The 23,930-nt window shown below is 44.7% G+C and overlaps 2 protein-coding genes across 3 annotated transcripts in view; both read right to left on the bottom strand.

Annotated features, from left to right (window-relative positions):
- Window positions 1–21,600, bottom strand: part of SUPT4H1 (SPT4 homolog, DSIF elongation factor subunit) — a 57,919-nt gene extending 36,319 nt beyond the window's left edge. Inside the window, exon 1 of the mRNA XM_062629701.1 lies at window positions 21,597–21,600. The gene's annotated coding sequence lies outside the window, so the exon portion shown is untranslated. The remainder of the gene's footprint in view (window positions 1–21,596) is intronic.
- The window catches only part of RNF43 (ring finger protein 43), a 54,682-nt gene extending 32,261 nt beyond the window's left edge, over window positions 1–22,421 (bottom strand). For both annotated transcript variants that reach the window (XR_009966851.1, XM_062629700.1), the window contains exon 1: window positions 21,467–22,421. Coding sequence is in view for 1 of the 2 variants with exons in the window: in XM_062629700.1 (XP_062485684.1) it covers window positions 21,467–21,703 (237 nt within the window). In the remaining variant the exon portion in view is untranslated. The remainder of the gene's footprint in view (window positions 1–21,466) is intronic.
- Window positions 22,422–23,930: the final 1,509 nt, after the last annotated feature.

The raw sequence follows: 23,930 nt of genomic DNA, 5'->3' as shown, positions 1-23,930 counted from the left end.
CTCTGTGATAAAAATGGCAAATTCTCCATCTCCTGTTACTGATCATTTGCCACAGTGATGGCAGCCGGGTCACTGCTCCAGGAGACATGGTGGCAGCCGTGTTTCAGAGCTGGTAGAAGCCTGCCCGCTGACCATGCACTCTGCGCTGCTGAGGACAGGAATGCTGCCTGGCCCTGCCGGCTGTGTGCCATGAGCACTCCCAATATCTCCCTGGCAGGGACAAACTAAAATCTGTTGGCCATTCACATCTGAAAAACATCGCACTGCAAAACCCACAGAGTGTGTTTTCTGCAAAGAGAAAACTTCATTCTCTCCCCAGGTTGTCCCACAGCTTTTGAACTTGATGTTGATGAGACCTCCACAGGGTCTCACAACATCCCAATTCTATGCAGAAGACAAGACTCATGGACTGGTTTGGGTTAGAAGGGGCAATAAAGCTCTTCCAGTTCCAACCCCATGCCATGGGCAGGGACACCTTCCACTAGACCAGGTTGCTCCAAGCCCCTGTGTCCAACCTGGCCTTGAACACTGCCAGGGCTGCCACCAAGTAGAGTTCAAACAAGACTGTTTTTTTTCCCTGGAATGATGACCAACAGCGTCCAAAGAAAATCCTTCTGCATTTGACATGGTCCTATTGACTGTGAGGTACAGCCCGAATTACAGTCAACATTTCAAGGGTCCTCATGTGATGGAGCACACAACAGAAACACTAGAGTCCATCAGAGAAGCTGCAGGAGTAGCAGGCTTCTCAGCCTAACAGAGCCTGTACCAGGGATCCTACAACACTTTCCTTCTAGGGACAGTTTCTTTCCTGGCATCTTGTCTGATTACTCCCACTCCCAGAGCTTCATTGACTCTGCAGTACCCCAAAATTCACCCAGCCCTGTCCCAGTAGGGCTGTGCCACCATCTGCCATCCCCTGCTTCCACAGCTTCCAGGCTCCATTTCCCTGGTCCTTCAAAACCCCTTTCATATACCTCAGGACTGGGCATGAACATCAAGTTGATTATAAAACCATTTCTTTTGTTGATAGAAAATTCTTTGCAGGGCGTGAACAGCAAGAGAAAGAAAGGACTCCTCTGAACTGCGAGCTGGCTGGAAAGCCCCGGAGGGCAAGAATCCGATCCCTCGGCTTTGAGGAGCACAGGCCTGTCTGTACAGGCTGCAGGAGCAGCCAGCCCAGGAGAGCTTTGTGTGTGCAACGCCGACAATAACACACACCAGCCCTCTCCTTGCCAGTGCAACACGCGATGTTCAGCAGCAGCCTCCAGTTTCTGCACCACACAAGGAAAATGGCTTCGCTCCTCCTGTTTGCACCCCTGGACAGACCTACACCTCCTCGCCCCATTAACCCCCTTCCGCAGAGGCAAATGGCTTCCCCAGCATCTCCCAACCTGCCTGCCCTGTGCAGGCTCCCCTGCCTCCCTCCCCACCCCCAGGCACACTTCACATTATCCACCCAAAAGTAAGTCCTCTCTGCTGCTCAAAGCCTCCCTGTGCATCCTCCCAGAGCTGCTGAGGAGGAAGAAACCCTCCACCTACTGACCACAGAACCTCATCAAGGACACTCACCCATCTAGTGAACATCAATACCCCACCAAATCACGCTGCTGCTTGCAGCAACTGCTGCATGCAATGAATCTGCAGATGCCACCAAATAATCTGTGACTGTCTAAATCCACGCTTGTAAAACTAAATCCTGAGGATCATAAAGCACCACTGTTTTGCAAACTGGGCAGAACACGTTCCTTAGGAGCAAGTAAGTTGTTAATCAGTGCTGGGCTGGAGAAGCCAAGCTTCACAGGTTTTGTGGTTTTCAGCCCTATGAAGAAGCATCATTCCTGTACTTTTCAGAATAGGCACAGACTTGGGCAGTCAGTCCTGCTCTGGATCAGCCCAGTGTTTTTCCCATTATGACCAAAGTCCTTCAAAGAGTACACATTTCAGAAAAATAACAAATACAGACAAAAAAAGCCCCATCAACAACGCAGAAATCTTTAAGAGCGGGTTTAAAAGTCCCCCTGAAGATCTCTACATTGTGAGCAATAGCAACACCACTAGCCCACCAGTGTCTCTCAACACAGTATGCTGCCACAAGCAGTCCAAGCAGGGACAGACCCAACCCAGTACCATTTCTATCCCACATCCAGAAAAACTCCTGGGTGTGTTGACTGCTCTTAAATGTGTTTTGTTTCTCCCCCCCCCCCCCCCCCTTACCGCTTCACTATCTGGTTTTTGCAGTCTCTCATGCAGAGGTACTAGCTAACACACAAACCAAAAGCAGCATCCCATCGGTGCTGCTGCTCACTATGTTCAGTCCTAACCTCTGAGGAAGGAGAAAGCAAAGCCAATGGAAAGGAGCTGAAATTTTCCATTCCTGGACCACAGCATTGCAATTGGTCTGCAGTTCCCTTTACCCCCTTCATCCCCTGTGGGTTCCAGGTGGTAGCATGGTCCTCACCAAAGCTGGGCAAGTGCAACCACAGCTGCTCTCTGGTTGTTCCTGCTGGCAGACCCCTGGGTTGGGCTCTGCTTTTCCCAGCACCCTCCAGCCCTGGGAGGGCCACTACAGACATTCGTGGGGGGGATTTTCCCACAGGCCAGTTACGGCTTCTTCCACTGTGCCCATCCCTTTATCAAGGAACACTCTGTGCTCATTCCAGCTCCCCTGCCACAGCCTCCCTGATCCTCTGGCAAAGAATGCCCATGAATTAGCACAGCTTTGAGCTACCCTGGGTTCTGCTAGAAAGCCAAGGGGGAAGGAGACCATGAGCTGTCCCCCTCTCCCCGTCACACCATGGCTGAAGAAATGCTCCTGCTTGTTTCCTGCCCTCCTGGCTTCACCAAAAAGCCTGTCTGGTACCTCCCATGCCATCCCCAGCACTGCCTTGGCTTGCGGCTGCTCCTCACCGCCCATCGGCTGGGACTGGCAGGAGGCAGAGGGGACTGGGCAGGGAATGGCAGCAAGGGACAGTGTGCTCGGGGAAGCTCAGCTAAAGTCTGATTAGGAATGTGACGGGAGCCGAGAAGAAAGCGCAGGGTGTGGAAAAACAGGGAGGAGAAAGATTGTTTTGGAGGAGAAAAGGTCCAGAGCTCTGGGCAGTTTCATTAAAGGAATATTAAGTAAATGAGTCAGAGCTTGTGGTGCCTGAGGCTCGGGAAAGCTGCTGCTGGTGTGAAGGGATGGCAAGGGAAAACGAGGTTCATGGCATGCTGTCTGCATATGAAATTCAACCATAACAAAACAAGAGGAAACATGTTGCCTGCCTAATACTTTTATTAACATTTGCAGAGATTAAGTACTGCAGACGTTCGATCAGTGCCTTTGTCTGCCCTGATTCAAGCTCTGCCTCTGCCTCACTCTGAGCTATCGACTTCAGTGAGTGCTTTCCAATTCACTGCCCTTTCAAAAGGCAACACAGAGCACTGGGCACCTCCCATCAAGCAGCACCCACCACACCACATTGCTCTTTTAGAGTCTAAAAATGAATTGTGTGTCAGGCTTCATGCATGTGTAGCTGGAATCTAGATATAAAATTTATTTTTTAATTCCTTCACCTAAAATATAGGTTATTGCCCCGATACCCACCATCCAAGAATGCTATGTGTATCAACAAATGTGTATCTTATGTGTGCACACATATATACATACGTATCTGTATGGGTATATATACAGATATACACATCTATGTGTATGTATACAAATATTTATCCAGCTAGATATCTTGGAAACACAAAATCCAAGCCTGAAGTTAAGATGGGAAAATGCCTGCTTTTGAATTAGAATATTAATTTCATAAGCACCTGGGAAATTCAAGGCAAGGAAGTTCATCCAGAGGATGCTGTAAGATTAGAGATACAGGAATAATACAATAGACTGTACTAATATTCATTTAACTGTATGAAAGAGTTCCAAAGATCTATACTGAAATTCCATGCCTCTATGGGGAAAAAAAGTACTAAAGCTATGGACTGACCACCCATCCACGGTGATGCCAGAGACCAGGAAAGGCAAAGGACAGTTAGGAAGGTGACAAAAGTGGCAAAGCACAGTATTAACAGGTGACTTCAAGCAGCATCATACAGACAGGCAAATGCTGGATTGAGGTCTGACCAAAAGGCAGCTTTAGATATCCTTAATGACTTCTTTACCTCCAAAGTAGATGCAATCCTGCACAGAATACAGAGGGTTTGGCTGAAGATAGATGATTTCTGTAAGAGTGACCATTACATATTCAAATTGCCCTATTCATGGGAAAGGAAAATAAAAGTAAATAAATAAAACAAAAGTCTCCAACCATTTAAAAGAAAAAAAAAAAAATCAATCTAAGAATAAAGAAAGTAGTCAGAAAGGTATTCTAGAAAACAAATGAGAAGGTAAAATGTTTCTGGGTGATACAGAAATTGTTTAGAGATCAACTGCTAGGGGTTCAGAGTAAGCCTACACCATTGAGCAAAGGACCCCAGCTGGACCCCAAAGGCCCAACAGTGAACAATAAGGAAAGGAGAATACAAAAAGCAACCTTTGAAAAGTGGAACTTGCATCTAAATGATGAGAGCAGAAGAGACTGTAATCCTGGTACGTTAACAAGCCCAGTCCTAAGAGAAAAACATGCTCAGAGCTTACAAACAACGCTTTTTTCAACACATCAGAGGCAGGAAGCCTGTTAGTGCCTTTGTGTGGCAACAACACAGGGGATGAAAGATGCACTTGAAAAACATCTGCAGAAAAAGCTCAATGAATTGTTTCCACTGTGGTTCCCTCCAGAGGCAGTCAGGAAGTGCCCACACAGAGCGTGTCACCATATTCATCCAGTACCATGAAAAGGGTAAATTCATGAGGTGACAAAATCTGCAGATGAAACTATTTGGGGGTTTTTAATTATCCAATCTCAAGCTGATTGTGAAGACCTGCATGAAGGATCTCAGTCTGCTCAGCATGTGGCTGAATGAGAGACAAGGTGCCAACAGCTCCCACCTCCTCCCATGCTCCTGGCCACTTGTTCCCTACTGCTCAGCCCATCCTTGACTTCTCCATGAGCCCATTCAGCTTATGAAAACATCAGAAAATGAACCTAGCAAATTAAGTTAAGTATTTTCTGTGTTTTTTTCCCTGAGTTGGGCAGGTTGGGGAAAGGGTCTCACAAGGACTGGGGCCACAGCAAGTGAAAGATGAGCTATGACATGGAAAAAGCAGGATTGAGAGGAAAGCAGTAATCAGGGGAAAAAGAGAAGAGCAAGTCTTCTTCCTCTCAGCAGCAAGCAGCCATCATTTTATATTAGCTGTACATGTAACTGCAGCTTGAATGGCTACAGGGTAAAAGGACAGCTGAAATTCAGCACCAGTGAGTGCAAAGGGATGTGCCTGGGAAAGAGTCATTCAAACCCTCAGGACAAGATGACAGGCTTTAAAATAGCTGCTTAAACTTGGAGAAGATCCTGGAATCATTCAGGAACATTTTCTGAAAACTATTTGTGTGTACTGCATACATACATCAAAAAAGGAAAATGACGTTAGGAATGTATGGGAACGAGGACGAGGAAATACTGTCTGTGATACACTTATAGCCCAACAGACCATTCAGTAGTGGGTCACCCTATAGCAAAATGGAAAACTATAAAAAAGTACACAGGTAGAAAAAGTAGACAGGTAGCAAGAAGGTGTGGAATGGCTTGTGTATAGGAAGAGCAGGGGATGCTCCACCCAGCAGAGGATAGTGCCTTGTAAAATTGTGAACATTGTAAATAATACAAATATAGAGCCATTATTCACTGTTCCTCACAGTGGCAGGATGAAGGGGGCACCTCAAACTGCTGCCAAGTAAACAAAAATAACTCTTTTCACAGGCCCTGACTAATGAAAGATGATGTGGAGGTGGAAAAGCTCCTGAAAGCCATGTGGGCAAGATCCAGCCTGGCCAACAATCCGATTGTCCTGATGGTCACTTCTGTCTGGGTGCCCCCAAAGCCACTGACTGTGGAGGTTTGGGAGGCCATGCCCACCTTGAGCTTTCTCTCCTACTGGGCTTCTCCTCCTAACTGCAAGTACCTATGTACGTAGTTCATGTGCTGCTGAGCCTCCCTTTACAGACAAACCCCAAAACACATTCAGGGGAAAGGAAAATTAAAAAAAAAAATAAATAAAACAAAAGTCTCCAAGCATCTAAAAAAAAAAAAAAAAAAAAATCAACCTAAGAATAAAGAAAGTAGTCAGAAAAATATTCTAGAAAACAAATGAGAAGGCAAAAGGTTTCTGGGTGATACAGAAATGGTTTAGAGATCAGCTGCTAGGAGTTCAGAGTAAGCCTACACCATTGAGCAAAGGACCCCAGCTGGACCCCAAAGGCCCAACAGTGGACAATAAAGAAGAATACCAGAAGGAAAAACTTTTGAAACTGTGCCCTAATAATACCACTGTGCCCTTATAATACCTGGTTCGTTTGCCCTGTGATAGACACCTACTCTGTACTACAGCAGTTGACCCCAAGAAGTCCCAGTCCTTTACAGTGATTTTCCACAAAAAGGGTAAAACTCATCCACACAGAAGATAATGTGTTGGAGGGACCAAGTCTAACAATATGGACTGGATTCCCTGAAGAAATAAGCATCATCACAGATCTTACTTTTCACTTCTAGGTAAAGACACCCTTGACTTCATGTTCTCCAATAAATGGAAGAAAACTGTTATTTTAAAACCAGCAAAGTAAGTTACTCTTGTACACAAAAATCCTGATCCTAAAGAGATGACGACAAAACAAACAATTTCTGAACATGGGTACCCATGCTGCTCAGTGTGCTGATACCAGAGGTTCTAACACTCTACAATGCGGAAGAACTTACACAGAATTAAACTCTTGACTTGGACTTTCATGCTTCCTTTAAATCTGGCTCCAGGCTTTGATGTCAAATAAACCAATCATGCAGTTTTGTAAGGCTGGAATTATCTTTGGTATCTCTGTGGGAGGCCCTAGAAGAGATGCAGCACAGCCACTCTTCTACTGTCCTCAGACTGGTTTGACTCATTCGTGTTAACCTCCATTTCCAGCATATTTGTGAGGTCGCTGGACACCTCAGAAGAGTGAAGATGCAGTACAATGATCTGTATTTGCTTGGCTCCAGAGAGTATTACGCCTGTTTAAACATCAAACAAACACTGTCCAAGTAAGACTGAAACAGTATTACCAGGCAATAAGAAGAAAGAAAAGAGGTATTATCAACATGACTTTTGTTCAGCTATCCAAATTTACAACCTTGGTTTCTCATTTGAGCCTGAAACTTCCAGTCAATAATGGGCAAAAGTACATTGCATTCTTATGCTACTGCAAGGAAGCCATCTCCTCACTCCTCCATGAAACTGCATTGTGGCTATCTAGGTATTTTTTTATCAGGCAAGATCACTACAGTGAGATCTGAGGATGCAGAATATACTTGCTTAGTTCATTTTAAGAACTGAATTTATCACATCTAGCTTCATGAGACAAAATTATATCTCTTAGTTTATTTAATGTAGAACTTTAATTATTGCATTAGTCATAAATTCCTTTACGGTTCAATGTTAAACCTATTTCTTTTTCTACGCTGCTCTGCAGCCAGTCAGAACAGTGGCAAACACTGAGTTTGTAGCACTCAGATTGAATTTTAGGCAGGCTAAATTATTTCAACTGAAAGAACTTCAAAAACCTGAAAGAAACATAATTCCCACCTCAATGTTTGATGATGTCAAATTTCTAGGCATCTGGTAAGCATCTCTGTTTACACAGGCTGTCTGCGGGGAGTGAGTTCAGAGAAATCAGTGCTGTTTTTTCCATCTGATGCTCTGAGGACATTTTAATGAATTACCTGAGCTGATAATATGATTAAGTGAGGGCTCTATGCATTGGTATACTCGGGCTGTACACACAGATCTTGTAACATACATGAACAGAAGAGCACAGGAAATCAGTCACTAAAGAAGGCAATTACTGAAATGAAGGGGAAATACACTGAGAGATGCTTATCTTGTTAAAACATGGTGGAAAACAAAGCAAAACAGTGAAACTAAGAGAAACCCAGGGATATCAGCTTACAGGTGCAGCCCGAGTGGAAATAACAGATTTTCACTGTAAATATATCTGAAAGATGGTTGAAGTCTTGAAATTACTCTGAACTCTGGCAAAACTCAACTGAATATCAAAATTTAAAGATGAAAGAGAAATTACTTTGAAATTCAAAGTTCTCCCCCTCCCCCAGGCTCATGGATATCTTCTGTGCAGAAACCAGCACCAGAGCCACCCACTTCAAACAAGGTATCTTTTTTCAATAATTTTCTTGTGTTAAAAACTGTATGATTTCTATGTTGCAAGACTTATCGCTGTAGCAGTTACAGAAAAAATAACATATATGACTTCCAAGCTTGGTGAACACCTCTCTCACATAGGCTTTGCATCAACCAAGCATAACAAAAAGAATAACTTCTACACAGCACTCAATAAACATGATATTTCAGTTAGTTCTTTACACCAGTACATTTCATTTCTCAAACAAAGAGAGAAGAGACTATTTGGTAGAGATGCACTTTCTTAATGAACAATTCAGGTATGTGTAACAGCCAGCCTCCAAACACACGGACAAGACTCTACACACTTAAGTATCCACAGGTGAAGAATAAATCAGAATAGCATTCAACATGCATATACATTATTCTGTTTTCTTCACCCTGCTCTAATCACTTAAGCTTAATCACTTAAATGGAACCAAAATTAGGTAATTTAAGAACTACCTATTTAACTGGAAAAGTCACTCAAATGGAGAAACTTCAATTACTTCTTTCTGGCAGTCTTGCTGTAGATAACACAAAGACGTGCACTATCATGAATACGGTCAAAAACAGAGCTTGCCATCAACTGTGATGCCTTGGCCCCATGGGAACAATGGACATTTTACTACATCCAGATACAGTCACAGACACCAATATAATACAAAAACAAAGAGCTCAGAAAATACTCAAAGGATGAGGGACTCGGGCCCTTGAAAGCACTGACTCTGAAAACCACCAAAGGTCAATGAAAGGATGGTATCATGATGAAATAACAAATGAACATAAGCTGCCAGTGTGATATTGTGGTCAAAAGGTCAAATGTGATCCTCTGAGTACAATTTAGACTGAAGAGATTGAAGATCACAGGAACTGTTGTCCTGGATCAAAGGAAGTCCTTAACATATGCCCAAACTATGGTCTGGTTTCCCCACCAGGACACAGACAAGTTACGATTCAACATAAAGTCATCTTAAATCTCCTTCAATTTTTTGCTTACATAAACACATCCCCAGAAAATCCCAAAAGTGTCAGTGGCTTTTCACCTGGGCTCTAGTGGACTTGTCCAGTTCTACATAAACTTTAGAGAAGCACAGGGATATTCACAAACCAGCTACACTTCTTCATCCTACCTACTTAAACCCATCATACAGATGCTTAACTAGAGTTTATAAGGTATTAAAAAAAATCTCTCAAAGTTCTTAACATGGTCAACAGAATTAAATAAATATAAGGAAGTTTGCCTTCACGGAAACATCAGGTTTCTCAATACTGGCATTCATCTTGTTTACTCAGAACTGTTTGTCCATCCCTAAATACCACCAGCTTAATTTCTCCTTTTTCCCCCTCACTTCGTAAGTCATGGCACAAGGGTCAGATTACTGCTATGGAAGAATTAAAAATGTTTACCATCATTTAGCAGTCTTTTTGGAGATGCACGTTGTCAGTATGCATGTATTCAGAACGGTAAGCATGGATAAACTCTTCCCTATGGGCCTACCACTCATCCCAGCCACAAGTCTTTAGTGGAAGGAGAGTGAACAGTTGATGTGGATTTATACTATACATCTCAAACCAGCCCAATTACTATCATGTTATCTTCTTTTCTTCTTCAAAGGACAACCCACATACCTATTCAGGAGGTGAGTAACTCCAAGCAGTAATTCCCAATCTCCCTCCCTCCACGAGTGGGAAGGGCATTTCAAGCATTTTAGAGTAGTCCACAAACCACAATCTGCCTATTTTGGCATCATTCCTGGAAGCATCTGCAATGGTATAGAGTTCAATGGAACTCCACACCAGCTTTGCAGAAGGCAAGAATGGAGACATCCCCTGGAGAGACTCTTATACAACTTGACCTTTGATGGAATGTACTGATGGCCAGAGGCACCAACACTTAGGCAGTATCATAACATCTCCTGATACAATGTTATGCAATTACCAGTATCAGTGCACCGCTTTATCTCCCAGTTGATGTTACAAATGAAGAGGCCACCTGACAGGTTTGCTTCTGTGCAGATGGGAAGGAGATGGCCTGCTTGACATCAGACATCTTGAGGGCACATACCACTTTGTCCATAGAGGTCTGGGGTTAGCTGGCAAGGAAAAGAAGGGCTATTTTCTGGCTCCAACAAGACTTAGATATGACCTCAGGAAAGTATGTAAGAAACCTTATCTGGGAAGAGGGAATAAAGACACTGGATGCTAGATATTTAGCAGTGGGGCTTTCTCACCCTCTGGCAGAACTTCCTGCTACCAGGAAGGACACATTTAAGAACACAGAATAATAAATAAGCTGCCACAAGTTCATGTTATTGTGCTGGGGGATGGTGAGACCCTGCTTAAGGTCCCATGCTGGGATGGAGATCAACACTCATTTACCAAAGTTCCACATGGTATTTTAGGACCACAGGGTCAGAGAAAATTGTAAATCAGATGGACAGAAATAGTTACTCAGATATCTGCATTGATGTAATCGATACACTGCTGTTCACTAGTCCCAGTGAACAATCCAGAATCACTGAAACACAGGACTGTGTAGGGACAAGAGGTCTAAGACAAGAGACTTCTGTGAACAGCAACCATTATCTAGCATCAAAATTGAGAAGCAGAAGTTCAGAGGAGGGACTGGAGCAGATGTCTTGCCTTCTGCGCAAGTCAGTCTGGAAGGATGGGCATGCTTCTCTGGAAACTCTGGATTTAGCATATCCTCAGCCTCTCCCGGCCACCATGAGGTCTGCAGGAGCACCTCTAATGCCTGCTGCCTGATCTTGCAGTAGGCTTTGGGGGGAAGAAGGATTAGACAGTATCAGTTAATTCCTCAGACTACAGAATTGAGAATGCGGTTACCAGGAATCCAAGAAACAGGCTAGCCAATGGGATACACAGCCAGTACTTGTTGGCACCTGAGGAAGTCAATTCTGCAAACCCCTGAGCTTCTGTGAACTGTTCCTTCCGATGTTATCCCACATTTCCCATTTGCAGTCTGTCAGCTAAAACAGTATTCCTGATGCTGAGGTCCGACCAGGCACACTGGATTCCCTGGCTCCGTGGTTTCTGACAAAAAAGATGGGACCTCAGGATGTCTCACTTGATATCACCTGAACATGAAGACCTTAACGTGCAAATAGCAAGGATGGCAAGGGAAGGGATTGAAACTATTTTTGACTTAAGACCAGGTGGGGTAAGAATTTTATGTCCCAGAACTAATGAACTGGTTTATTTTTTTGATATCTTTAAGTAACACAGATCTTTCTAAAAAGCATACTTATGGACATTCACTGCATATTTAGGGGTTTCATTAAATTACTTGTGTAGGGTAATTCAGCTGACAGCCATAAGATTATAGCTTGAGGGTTTGGGGTTTTCTTGTTTGTTTTGCTGGAGTATTAAGATGTCTGGCAGAGTCCTTTCTGTTTCAAGGCAAACGTTGATTATGGTGGGACTCAATGACCTTTAAAGTCTTTTCCAACCTAAATGATTCTATGATTCTACATCAACTGGTTTTCTTGCTGAGCAAATACCTCATGTTCACAGTTTACCATGATTCACTCCCTAGGCAAGGAAAGAGGCTTATATACCAACATATCTATAAAAGAAAATACTTTCTCTAATAGAGAGGCTCTTATTTCCACCACAGGAATATCTGACTGTTATTGAGATACAGTTATTATAAAGAGAAGCTAACTCCCAAGAGCATGTACTCTACCCAAGCACTCTGGGAGGTATCAAAGATGAAGGCTCTGTTGCCTACAATATGCACAATGCATGGGAATGTGAGGAGGCATGAAGAGATATCCAGTGCTAGCAAGCAGTCTCCCACCACAACGGTATCTTGTGACAGAGGTCCTAGAAAAGGTCAGGAAATTGCCAAGTTGAACAGTGTACATCTCATTGCTCCCTAGCACTGACTGGGTGCGGTGGCACTGGCCCCATCTGGGTGCCTATAGGAATGGGTGGAAGGACTAAGATCCTTTGGTTATATTCTGGGATCTGATGCACAGGAGCAGGATGTTGCAAGGTGCACTCGAAGGTTCAGATACACACAACTGATAATGGTTTTGTCACAGGTTCTAGAATTCAGTATTGGCTAATGTTGTTGGAGAGGAATGATACTCCTGATGATTGCACACAGCATTGGGGATAGGATTCCTAAAGAATGTAAGCAGGACCTGAGCTCTTCTGTGAGTTAAAAACATGATGCATCTTACTAGTCTGCACCCTTAAAGTTTACAGCCTTGAAGAAAGTCTTCCATAAAGGCAGTTACCTGTTTAGGAAGGCTAGATTTCTAAAGGCAGACTGGATGTGCGGCCTACAGGACAATTCTTGCCATTCTGGAAGGCAATTTACAGTTGGGACAATGTCATCCCAGTATTAGGAGAAATAATCTCAATTGAGCACTTAATCTAATTACAGATTAGGTGCTCTGAAGGAGATAATGGAAAGACCAGATGATCACAGAGAAGAATGGAGGAGAGCAAAGTATTGAAGGCAAACAATGCCAGGCGGCAGCCTAAACCATTTTGTGCACCAGTAGTGATCAAGAAGACCACATACAGAAAAATAACAAGAATAAAAATTGTTCTGACCAAAAAGAAAGATGAAAATGGTAAAAGGTAAAGGAAAAAAGAAACTTGGGAGAGTAGATGAGCGGAAAAGAACAGCTGAGTGGAGCTGTATGACTTAGGGCATCTTACACTTATATGAATGAGGTCAGATGTAATAGAGGATAATGGGGAGGACAGAGACATTTCTGTGGCCCTAGGGAACTGTTTGGACAGAAGTCTCTGTCGCTGACATCTGGGGACCTATGTGCACCTCCAGCATGGCTGCAAATGAGGACTACTGTTCAGATAAGGCATTTATGGAACAAAGGAGTACCTGAGGTAATTCTTTCTTGTATCTTCAGGATCTCTCTGAGGTTCCACTTCTTTTGGAATAAAACTGTCTCAGTAAGTAAAAGTTATTAAGATAATTTTGCAAGTAACATGATCCAAGGCTGAAGCAGTAACAGCTATACTTCATCCACTAGCTCTCTTACTACTCAACAAAAATAGTTAACCCAGGGTTTCTGAAGTTGTATTTCTAGGCAGGATGGTGGTCTAAAGAGGCTGACTTGCTAGCCGTTGACCTCTGATTCAAACTGACACCCAGGAAGTCACAGGAATTGCTGCAATGCACTCTTTCTTATTTGACTTTCATATCTTACTTTCATGTTCCTTATATTTTAGCAATCCTACAGGATCCTGCACAAAATTCAACTAATGAAAGAACCAACATCCTGAATTCACACCTTTAGTTGTCTCTTCTGCTCTACTATGGGGCAATCACCCTAAATCCTTTTTCAAACAGTGTCTTTCCTGCACCTGCTCTGCAGTGCTATCGGGCTTTTTGGCCTTTGTAAGAAAAACTGCTTCACATCTGCAGTAGGACTGAAGTGCTCTTTATTTTTGATATCTGGATCAAATTCAATCCCAGTCTTTCTCTCCATGTTTCCGCAGTGTCTGTATCCCTTCTACAGCAACACACCAGTCATCTTGAGCAAATCTGTGTAGCTGAACAAAGAACCCAGGGAACAACAGCTGCTGAAGTGCTTTAGAAGTAGGAAATCTAATTGCTGTTCTTTCATGTCATGTTCAACTAGAATTCCCATACCTTTTGTCAAAACAACAGCAAATTATATCCCCAAACTGGTTTACTCACATTTGAAATCAACATGTCATAACTGAAGCTGGTAAAAAAAACATTATAAACTGGAGTTTATAAACATAAAATGGAGTTTATGGACAGAGGAATTAATTCAGCTCCCAAGTTGGAATTCCTGCGTGTGACAATCCATTACATTTCTACCACTATCCTGATACTAAGCACAGCAATATACATCAGATTAACCCATTTGATCACTGGAGACCAAATTAATGGGATGGAGAACAAAAGAGAGATCAAAGGGCCACTAATGCCCTTAACTAGCTCCTTCAGGATCAGGGAAGTGACAAGGTGAGAATACATCCCTTGATCTAGGCCGATGATTCATGTCTCAAGCTGCAGAGGAAGAGGAAACACACCCAAAATGTCACATAATTTGAACAGAGTGGCTGCAGGGGGGAATACAATCTTCCCCTTAAATCTGACAACCTGCACAGAAGTGACCAATACAACCTAAGCATATTCCAGATAATACCCTCTCTACTATCTTTGGACACTGACCTGTATGTTTTAGCACCTGCTTTTGAGGTAATGCCCCTAAAAACAAAAGGTGAAGAGGTCCCAAGAGTACTCTTGGCCACCTCCTGCCTGATCCATGTTGGCAGCAAGCCCAAAGCTCCGAAGCATGAGATATGATTACAATTCCTTAATGCAGACCGAAAGCGTTATGGCCAAATGAAAGGCAGTACAACAATGCTACAATGCTTCCTGTTCTTTACAGATAGTGAAATAAGGGGAAAATAAACAGACATTAAAAGTAAATATTAAAATCTCAGAACTCAAAGACAGAAGAGACCACCGTGACCACCCGTGCCATGTGTGCCTGCTTTATACCCTGTCCTCCTCTCTGTAGCTAATCTCAAGACCTAGAATGGATGGAAGGGTGATAAAATATGAACATACATTGCTGAAGTGTGATATATACCCAGGTACTGAGGTTTGGCTTTTAACTGTGCTTTGTTTATAAACCAAAATTCCATATACCTGACTCTTGGCGACTGCTGCAACACAAGGTTTTGCACTGTAGTGACAGGACAAGGGGTTACGGGTTAAAACTCAAACAGGGGAAGTTTAGGTTGGATAGAAGAAGGAAATTCTTTCCTGTCAGGGTGGTGAGGCACTGGAATGGGTTGCCCAGGGAGGTTGTGAATGCTCCATCCCTGGCAGTGTTCAAGGCCAGGTTGGACGAGGCCTTGGGTGATATAATTTAGTGTGAGGTGTCCCTGCCCACAGCAGGGGGGTTGGACCTAGATGATCTTAAGGTCCTTTCCAACCCTAACTATTCTATGATTCTATGATTCTAAGACACTGAAGACAGAGAGATCTGAAGATCAAACTCCACTGCACCTTTTCCATGGCGCTTATTTACCTTTTTTGACTTTTAATTTAATACTTGCTTGTTTTCAGACTAAGTAAGATTTTGGGAGAAGTCCAGAGAAAGATGTCAGGAATATCTGAGAGCTCTATGCATGGAAAAATACAGAGAGAGAATACATAATGCCTATCAAACCTTCAGTTCTATGGGGGGCACACAACAAGAAGTCATTTCTCCAATTGTCCAGAACTCTTTCACCCGTAAGTCCAGCCTGGCTACCGCCAACAGGAGAGACTGAGGCTCATTTCCCTTCTCCTGTAATCTCATCCCTCTGCTAGCTTATCTTTGGGAAATATCCACTTGCTCCCTGGATATATTCCAGGATGGGTGTGTGTGGCCAGAAGTCCTCTGTTGACTGTTGCTCACTCCAGCCCTGTTGATTTACCCTGCTGATCATGTATTTTTGCTCTGCTGCAGATGGGTTTGTTTCTCCTATTTATGTTTTCCCCATGTAACTACTTGGACCTCCAGATCCATGACCTTTATGGTACCAAAAATCTTCAAGTCAGAATGGGTCTATGCCTACACGTCTCATAAATAATTCTACTGGCACGATGACCAGCGCCAGATGGGGCACTGGGGAGATGGAAGATTTAGGTTTAAAGTCCTTCCAACTCCTCCTTAAACAGAGAACAGTTTCCCATGACACATTTTCTTTTGATCAGGAAAGGAGAAGACACACCACACAAAGCTCCAACTCAGCCTCCGCATGTAATCAAAAAACGAATGGAAGGTCAGAAAGCTTCTAAGCTCAGCTTTTTCTAGCAGCTAACTCTAGCTGAGACTCCCTACTCTGCACCTGGATTTTAATGGTTCACCTTTCAGATACACTTAAATCCTATCCTAATACTAATACCATGCCAGTCATAGAATCCCAGACTGGTTTGGGTAGGAAGTGACCTTAAAGCTCATCCAGCCCCAACCCCCTGCCACAGACAGGGACCCCTTCCACCAGAGCAGCTTGCTCCAAGCCCCTGTGTCCAACCTGGCCTTGAACACTGCCAGGGATGGGGCAGCCACAGCTTCTCTGGGCACCCTGTGCCAGAGCCTCAGCACCCTCACAGGGAAGAACTGCATTAATCTCCACTGCAGGTTACACTAAATACAATGCCAGTCCTACACTAATACTATACATCCATTTCTTCAAAGAACTGTTTGTCCAAAATGATTTCTTGAACCCTACCAATGTATCTGTATTGGGTTACTACTGCCTTTTTGAGACAATGCTTTCTATTTTTCCATATGCTTTTCCTGTCCTGAGTAGTACCTATGCCACATCTAAAGATATTTTTCTTTAAGCTGTAAGAGCCATTAATCTTGCTGCTGCACTTTAGTGCAATTTCCTGTTCTAAAGGTTAGTGTCAGAATTCCACTTTTTGATACTTGGGCAAAGAATTTTATTACGCTGCAGTCAAATAGAAGGGGCTCAGTTGTTGCCAGCTTTTGAGTCAGTTCTTGCACACTGCTTAACACAAAGTCAAGAATATGTTTCTGTGTACCCTAGTACTAGCTGTTCCAAGAGGCAGAAATTGCTTCTTTGAACTTACTCTTATTGTGCTATCGGACCAGTTTATTCACAGGTAATTTAAGTCTCCATTATCATTTAGTTAGACTTTACCACTTCTTTGATCTCTGTCAACATTATGCACTCCACATCCCTTTGTTGATCCAGGAGCTAGTAGTATAGAAGACTACTAATATATTTACTTTCTTATGGGCTGGGAGTGTTACCCTCTATAAGCAGTTAAGGAGGTGATTATAATTCTCCAACAGCATTGTGCATTGCCACATTGGAAACACTCTCCATTTCCAGGATGATCATGTGGGGTTCACTGCAACTATTTCAAGGGTTAATTAACACTGTTCTGAATACACACATGCTTCTCTTCCGGATATAGCTATGTCTGATTTTCAGTTTCTGAGTCGCACACACCTAAACAGTGATGATTTGGGATCCTCCCATAATTCCCACTCATTCCACCATAAATAGAAGATTGATTTTAAAAAATAAGTTTTAGAAATCATTCATTTCTTTGGGGAGGAGAGGAAAGAGGCTAATCCTTGCTTTTGCCATTCGGAGCCTTTAGGAGCTTGTTCTGTGTTCACAAGGGTTTTCCCTGCAGAAATAAGTTGAAACAATGTGCTCAGTGGGTAAGTGAAAGTTTACTTTCTCCTACAATCACCCATAGAACTGTAAAGATTATACAGAAATGAAGCAGTGTTGTGGAACTTGTGATAAAATAATGTAATTTGGGAACACTGGTTCTATACTTTTGCCTGATAAATAAGACTGTTCTGCTGTTCTACGTATCTACGTGTTTTTTCTACACATAGGCATGTAAGGTGATCTGTGATTGAGTATCACTTTGCCTTTATAGATAAACTCAAACTGCTGTATTTACTATCTCTTTTTAACATCATTTTTTGCAAATTTTCCCAAACTTTAAACATTGCTTCTAGAATACTATCCCTAGAACTAGAGACTGTAATGATCCCAGCCACACTGCACATGCTAACAGCATCACCCTTCCATTGCATACAAGATTGGGGCTATATTCACTGAAATGAAGAGATACTAATGCTCACTTTCAATGATGTATGCTTGCATGTGCACTTTACTAAAATAAACTGTAAGTGCTGAACTATTTCTCAAATAAGAAGGTTTTTTCATCCACAATTACATTTGCATGTGAATTCTGTTGCAATTCGAACTGGATAAATCTTCCATCTCTTTCTTTCAAGTCTCTACAGTGGCTCACTCCTTTTCTTTCCAAGATGTTCCTTATTTTCCCATCTATCTTCAAACCAACAGCTCTCTCCAGTACTAACTGGAGACTGAGGCATGGGCAAGAAGGAAACCAAGATTCATTCCTCAAAAACCAGCTGACAGAACAGCATAAAGATCAGAAGGAGAGGCTGTGAAAATTTCATTATTCATCATCTTAAAGGGAGTTGATCTGCAAATGACTCTAGGAACTGCAATTCAGAGGGCATGGTGAGTCCTTCACTGCTCAGGGGCTGCCCGCTATCAGTAAGATCTAAACATGTTTTTTCCAACCTACTTGTCTGAAAGGTTTGGCTCTTCCATGTTACTACAGGGACATTTTCTTCCCTTGGACTTTTTTCAGAAGCCCAAGCTATTGCAGAGGGCTCAGCAGAGATCTAAAGCTCCAGCTATTTGGAAATTGGCGACTAGTTCACCACACTACTTTTCCCATTTTAAGCAATAGTTAATGCTCAGAGCATGTACTATCTGAACAAGCCTGAGCTCTGAACAAACTTGAAGATGATTTCTGTAAGAAGTCTAAGGTGTTGGTTTTTTGACCTATAAAGCCTTAAGTGGCTCTGCCTACTTGAGAAATTCCTCTGCCTTTGCATCATCCCGCATGGAGTGGAGTGCCAGAGGTAACGCTGCCTGGGTTGAACTGGAAGGGGCAGGCAGCAGGCAGGTCCTGGGCAGCGCTGCAGATCCACCTGCTCACCCACCACTGCAAAACTGGAAATCCAGAGACCTCCCAGCAGAATTGGCCACAGCAGTGAGGGGTGCGAGGAGGAGCTCGACACAGGGATTCTTTTGATATAGGTAAAGAAGGTACTTTTAAAGTTAGCTTCTAAGAAAAGAACACACTGTGATCAAAGTCCATCTCTATAGATGATCCCAGAGAGCACAGCAGAGAGAAATGAAACCAAGAAAGTGTTCTGGTAGAAGGACGTTTGGTTGAGGTTCCATTATTTCCATGCAGGATTTTCTGTATTACATGAAGAATGCATTTCTAAAAATATATTGACCAGAACACTCTGAAGATAATTATAAGTTAAAGAGAACTTCACTTGAATATAGGGCTAACACTTATCCTTAAGCAATCCTATTATACCACTGAAATAAGAGAGCACTCTTCCAAAACCAGGACTGGATCACCCACTCTGCTTTGCTAAGCTCAGCTCTGCAGTTTCTATTCTCCTGTGAATGGCAGGAGAATTGATGGCATCTTACAGACACAACCAAGAAGACCTATCCAAAAATGGTTTAAGACCAAGACTTCTCAACTCATTAACCTCAAAGATAATCACATTACATATCTGAATGGCATATAAAGAACCAATTGTGCAGGTAGGTGTGAACAGGCAGGTGAGAGTTCCAATGACATTAAAGTTGAGCACATGGCTTAAAATTTTTGCAAGACTGGGATGCTGACGACCAGATGTAAAATGAGATGTCCCAATAAAACCTAATTAACTCAGGTGTATTTAATATCCAACTACTTAAATGCAAACTAAAAATAGTTCCTCCCGTTAACTTCTTACTTATCTTGCACCCCAGTGCAGAATTAGAAACTACACCATACGACATACACAAGAGGTCACAGGTACACTTGACTAAGCCTTCCCAGAACACCGTGCCTGGCACCAGACAAACATCCTGCTGCAGCAGGCACAGCCTGACCCCCCGATCCCAACATTGCTATCTGAAACCAGACCCGAGTGATTTTCTGCACTGGATTCAGTGGGATATGGAATAGGAATGATCACCTATGCACGCACAGTGGTGGAACCAAGGCCTAAAAACATATACAGTGCAGGTTAGTATCTGTGTACACAAACTCAGCAGATTAGATTAGCGTTTCCCCAGCCCTCTCATACTGAGGATGAGTTTTAAAGCACAAAGTCCATTTGTAAATCCAACACTACTCAGGGCTCAGCACTCAAAATGCCTCATTTGTGTTGCTGCAACAGCCAGTGAGACAAAAATCCCACCATGTAGCACTGGATTTGGTTAAAAACATCCACACATCCCACAACCCAAGTTATCACCTTCTCCTTTCAAAAAGGTCCACGCTCTACACTTTGTGCTCAGTTGCAACACCACTGTAGTTTTTGTAAGGAATAAATATTGACTTTCCTGGACGTTGCCTCACGACCGAACAGGACCTTGAGTATATTTGGCTAAGATTTTTCTTCTAGCCTGGCAATATAGTTTTACAGCACAGCTTTTGTTCTGAGTAGTTAAAAAGGCGTGGAAAAAACAGGCTTTATAAATGACACACATTGCCCGCTCCCATTTGCAGACAGGTGACCATGCTCTAAAGCTGACTTGACTGTATTCCTTACGAGACTATACCCAATTTCTTACCTTCATTTAAATTTCCCAGCTACAAATTTGATTAAAATTACAACATTCCACATTTGGGAAGTGAAGACTGGGAAAAGCTATGTAAAAATGAAGATTCCATATTAACACAGGCTATTCTGTTGGGTTTTGTTTTCAAGAATAAAGCACACAACTGCCAAGCAAATTCCCAACAGAAACAAGAGAGAACGCACCAGGTCTCAAGAAACCAAACTCAAAACTTGTCACAGGCAGGAGGCTGGTCTGTTCACGACCAGCTCAGTGCTGTCTTTTGGCAGCATTTGCACCTCACGGCAGGATGGTCAGATGCTCTCTCCTTAGCACAGGTCAGAAACCAGCATTAATTTCACTTATAAAAACATTTGGTGCTGACATCATGGGAACTGCTCTATGGGCACAATTCAACATTCAGGTACAGGCAGTACAAAAGACAACAATGAGCAGGGTCAATAACTGAGGTGGGCAAAGCCTGGCTGTGTATTTTAGCTGTACCACAAGCCCAGCTACCAGCAGAAGTGTGCAGAAAAACTGATGGATTTCACACCAAATAAAATGTTATAAAATCCTGGTTTCTGTCAGGTGCTCAGTGTCCCACCTGTGTCTCGATACACTCAGGGTTAGAACATCAAGTAAGATATGCAGTAACCTGTGAGGAATCAACCGACCATATCCAAAATTCAACTCTGACACAAGCGCACCTACAGACCGAGACCAAACGAAGAAGCAGCCTTATGCATCATCCCGTCCCCCTCACAGGAGCAAGCACGGCTTGGGGGGCAGGAACACAAAGGAACAACACACACAGGTGGACAATTCATGTGAGAAATGCCTACTTGCTGCAGTTGGAAAATAAAACCAAACGCCTTGAGCCAAGAGCTGAAACAGCAAGAACAGAAAAAGGGAGAGAGGACCAGAGAAGGACAGTGGGGCAGATGGAGCTGGATTGCATACGGCTGCTCTTACCTGCAGCAGTTTTCCTTCGGCTGGAGTCACCTCAGCAACGTTTGCAAACTCCCCTTCCAGCACAATGGGCTCCACCTTCAGGGGGATCACTCTAATGATGGCTTTCTGCGCTGCCGACCTCTCCGACTCGACCGCCGCCGCTAGCGCCAGCCCTGTACGGCCAAGCCCTGCGTGCAGGGTCGCCATGAGCAGCCACGGCCAGAGGACAGCCAGCTGCAGCGGGGGGCCAGCACTCATGCTACCAGCTGCAGCAGCGGGCTCCGGCCACACATACCGCTCGGGAACGCGTCCTCACCCTGCGGCGGGCTCCAGCCGTCGGCAAAGCTTGTCGGGGTTCCGAGCGTGTGTCCCAGCGACAGGGAGGCAGGAGACACAGGAAAGAGGGGCTCAGTCACCGCCAGCGTTGCTCACCAGGACACTGCTCCGGGTCTCGCCATCACTGCTTCTCTTCCTTGGTGCCACGTGCTCAAAGGCCCGCTGGGAGCTCAAAGGCATATTTTAAACCAACAAACTGGCTAAAAAAAAAAAAAGAATATATATCCTAAATTGTGAGTCCCTCCCCCAGCACAGAAATCAGGAAAGATCAGAGGAACAGGTTGCAAGAAATCAGTTCAGATACACAGGAACACCGGGGAGCATGAGGAACTTGTCAGTCCCACAGAGATGAAATACGGGGAGGTGTCGCCGCAGACATGGTGCTCTCGTGTCTCCTGACCAAGTGTTAGGAAGATCCACAGGTCCAAAATGTCTATCCCAAACAACCTTGTGAGACCTCTCAGCTTCTTGCCAGCATTTCCCACAGAGGCAGCTCAAGCTCTCTGCCTTCGCTGTCGTTGGCAGTTACCAGTCTTCTTCCCAGAAACAATGCAGGAGGGATTTCTTGGACTTACAGTGAAAAGAACATTTCCTCTGGTACTGTTCTCTCGCACACGCAGCTGATCACTTCCATCCTTCTACTGCCTTCATTCAAATTTGGAGCTCAACATTACCTCTCTCCTGGTAATCCACATCCAGACGCAGAGTGAAGTTACTCAGAATAATCAATAAAGCACAGAGCTTCTCTTCATAGCTTCAAGTTCCCAGGAAAAAAAAAAGGCCCCCAAAACACTTCAAAAGTTTAGATGCCAAATACGTATGAAGCACAAGGTGACAGTATATCTGGTTCCTCTCCCACTAGTTCTGTGCAGCCACTTCCAAACGCACATGAAGAACCCGATTAAAGGCCCCACAGAATAAAAAATGAAGTTCCCTGGTCTGTGAGCAGGTCCCACGAAACGTTTCGAGGAGGAAACTTCATGGCTGGCACGATTCGCGCAGATGATGTTGTCAATTAAAGCAAATTACAGCGATTGCTGCAAAGGGGAGAAAAAAAGGGATTGGAAAGAAAAAGGAAAGAGAAAAGCTCCTCCAACCTGTTGGGCTGCTGCCGGCTGGAGGGCAGCCGGGGCCGGGAAACGCTGCTGTAAATCCCGGGCAAAAGCGATTTGCAGTAGCTTGAGAAAAGCGCGTGGGTCTGGTGATGGTCTTAAATTCACAGAGAAAAACGAAAAGCTGTGGTATTTCTACTAAAGGCGAGTGTTCAGAGCAGGGCGAGGGCTGGTCTCCGTCGGCCGGCAGCAGGCAGGCAGGTAAGTGCGAGTGGAGCTCCGCAGCCCCAGAGAGGCTCCAGCGAGACCCAAGGGGAACGCTGCTGCCGACAGCGAGCTCCGGGGCCGGCCCGGCTGGAGGCGACGTGTCCGCAGGCAGCCGCCGAGCCGAGGACGGAGCCGAAGCGGCTCGGGAAGGCTCGTGCAGCGCGCCGGGTGCTGCTCCCGCCGCAGGACGCGGCTGCGGGCGCGCGGCGGAGGACGGCGGCCGGGCTGGGCCGGGAGCGGCGGCGGGGCGGGCTGCGGGCCCGGCGGGGGCTGCGGCCGCCGGACACCGGCTCCGCGGAGGCCGCTCCTCGGCCGAGCGCGGGGCGGGGGCGGAGCGGCGGGGCCCGCGGGGCGGTGGCGGCCGCGCTCTCCTACCTGGGACACACAGCGAGGGTGGAGCCGCCGCGGCCGGGGCCTCGGGCTCCCCCTCCCGCCGCACCGCCCGCCTGCAGCGCGGCCCCGGCCCGGGCCCGGCGGCTGAGGGGGACCCCGCGCCGGGGCAGCCTCACCCGCACCTTCCACCGGAGCAGCTTGCTCCAAGCCCCCGTGTCCAACCTGGCCTTGAACACTGCCAGGGATGGGGCAGCCACAGCTTCTCTGGGCACCCTGTGCCAGCGCCTCAGCACCCTCACAGGGAAGAGCTTCTGCCCGAGAGCTCATCTCAGTCTCCCCTCTGGCAGCTTAAAGCCATTCCCCTTGGCCTGTCCCTACAGGCTCTTCTTTAAAGGACACTCCAACTTTCTTATCGGTCCCTTCAGGCATTTGGAAGGCTGCTATGAGGTTTCTGTAGCACCTGTCTAATATGAACACTGACCTGAACTGTAGTACTA

This window comes from Pezoporus occidentalis, unplaced genomic scaffold, assembly GCF_034315485.1.
Source record: "Pezoporus occidentalis ecotype Australia unplaced genomic scaffold, CSIRO_AGI_Poc_V1 ctg340, whole genome shotgun sequence".
In the NCBI taxonomy this organism is placed as follows: domain Eukaryota; kingdom Metazoa; phylum Chordata; class Aves; order Psittaciformes; family Psittacidae; genus Pezoporus; species Pezoporus occidentalis.
This window is presented reverse-complemented; position numbering and strand designations above follow the sequence as displayed.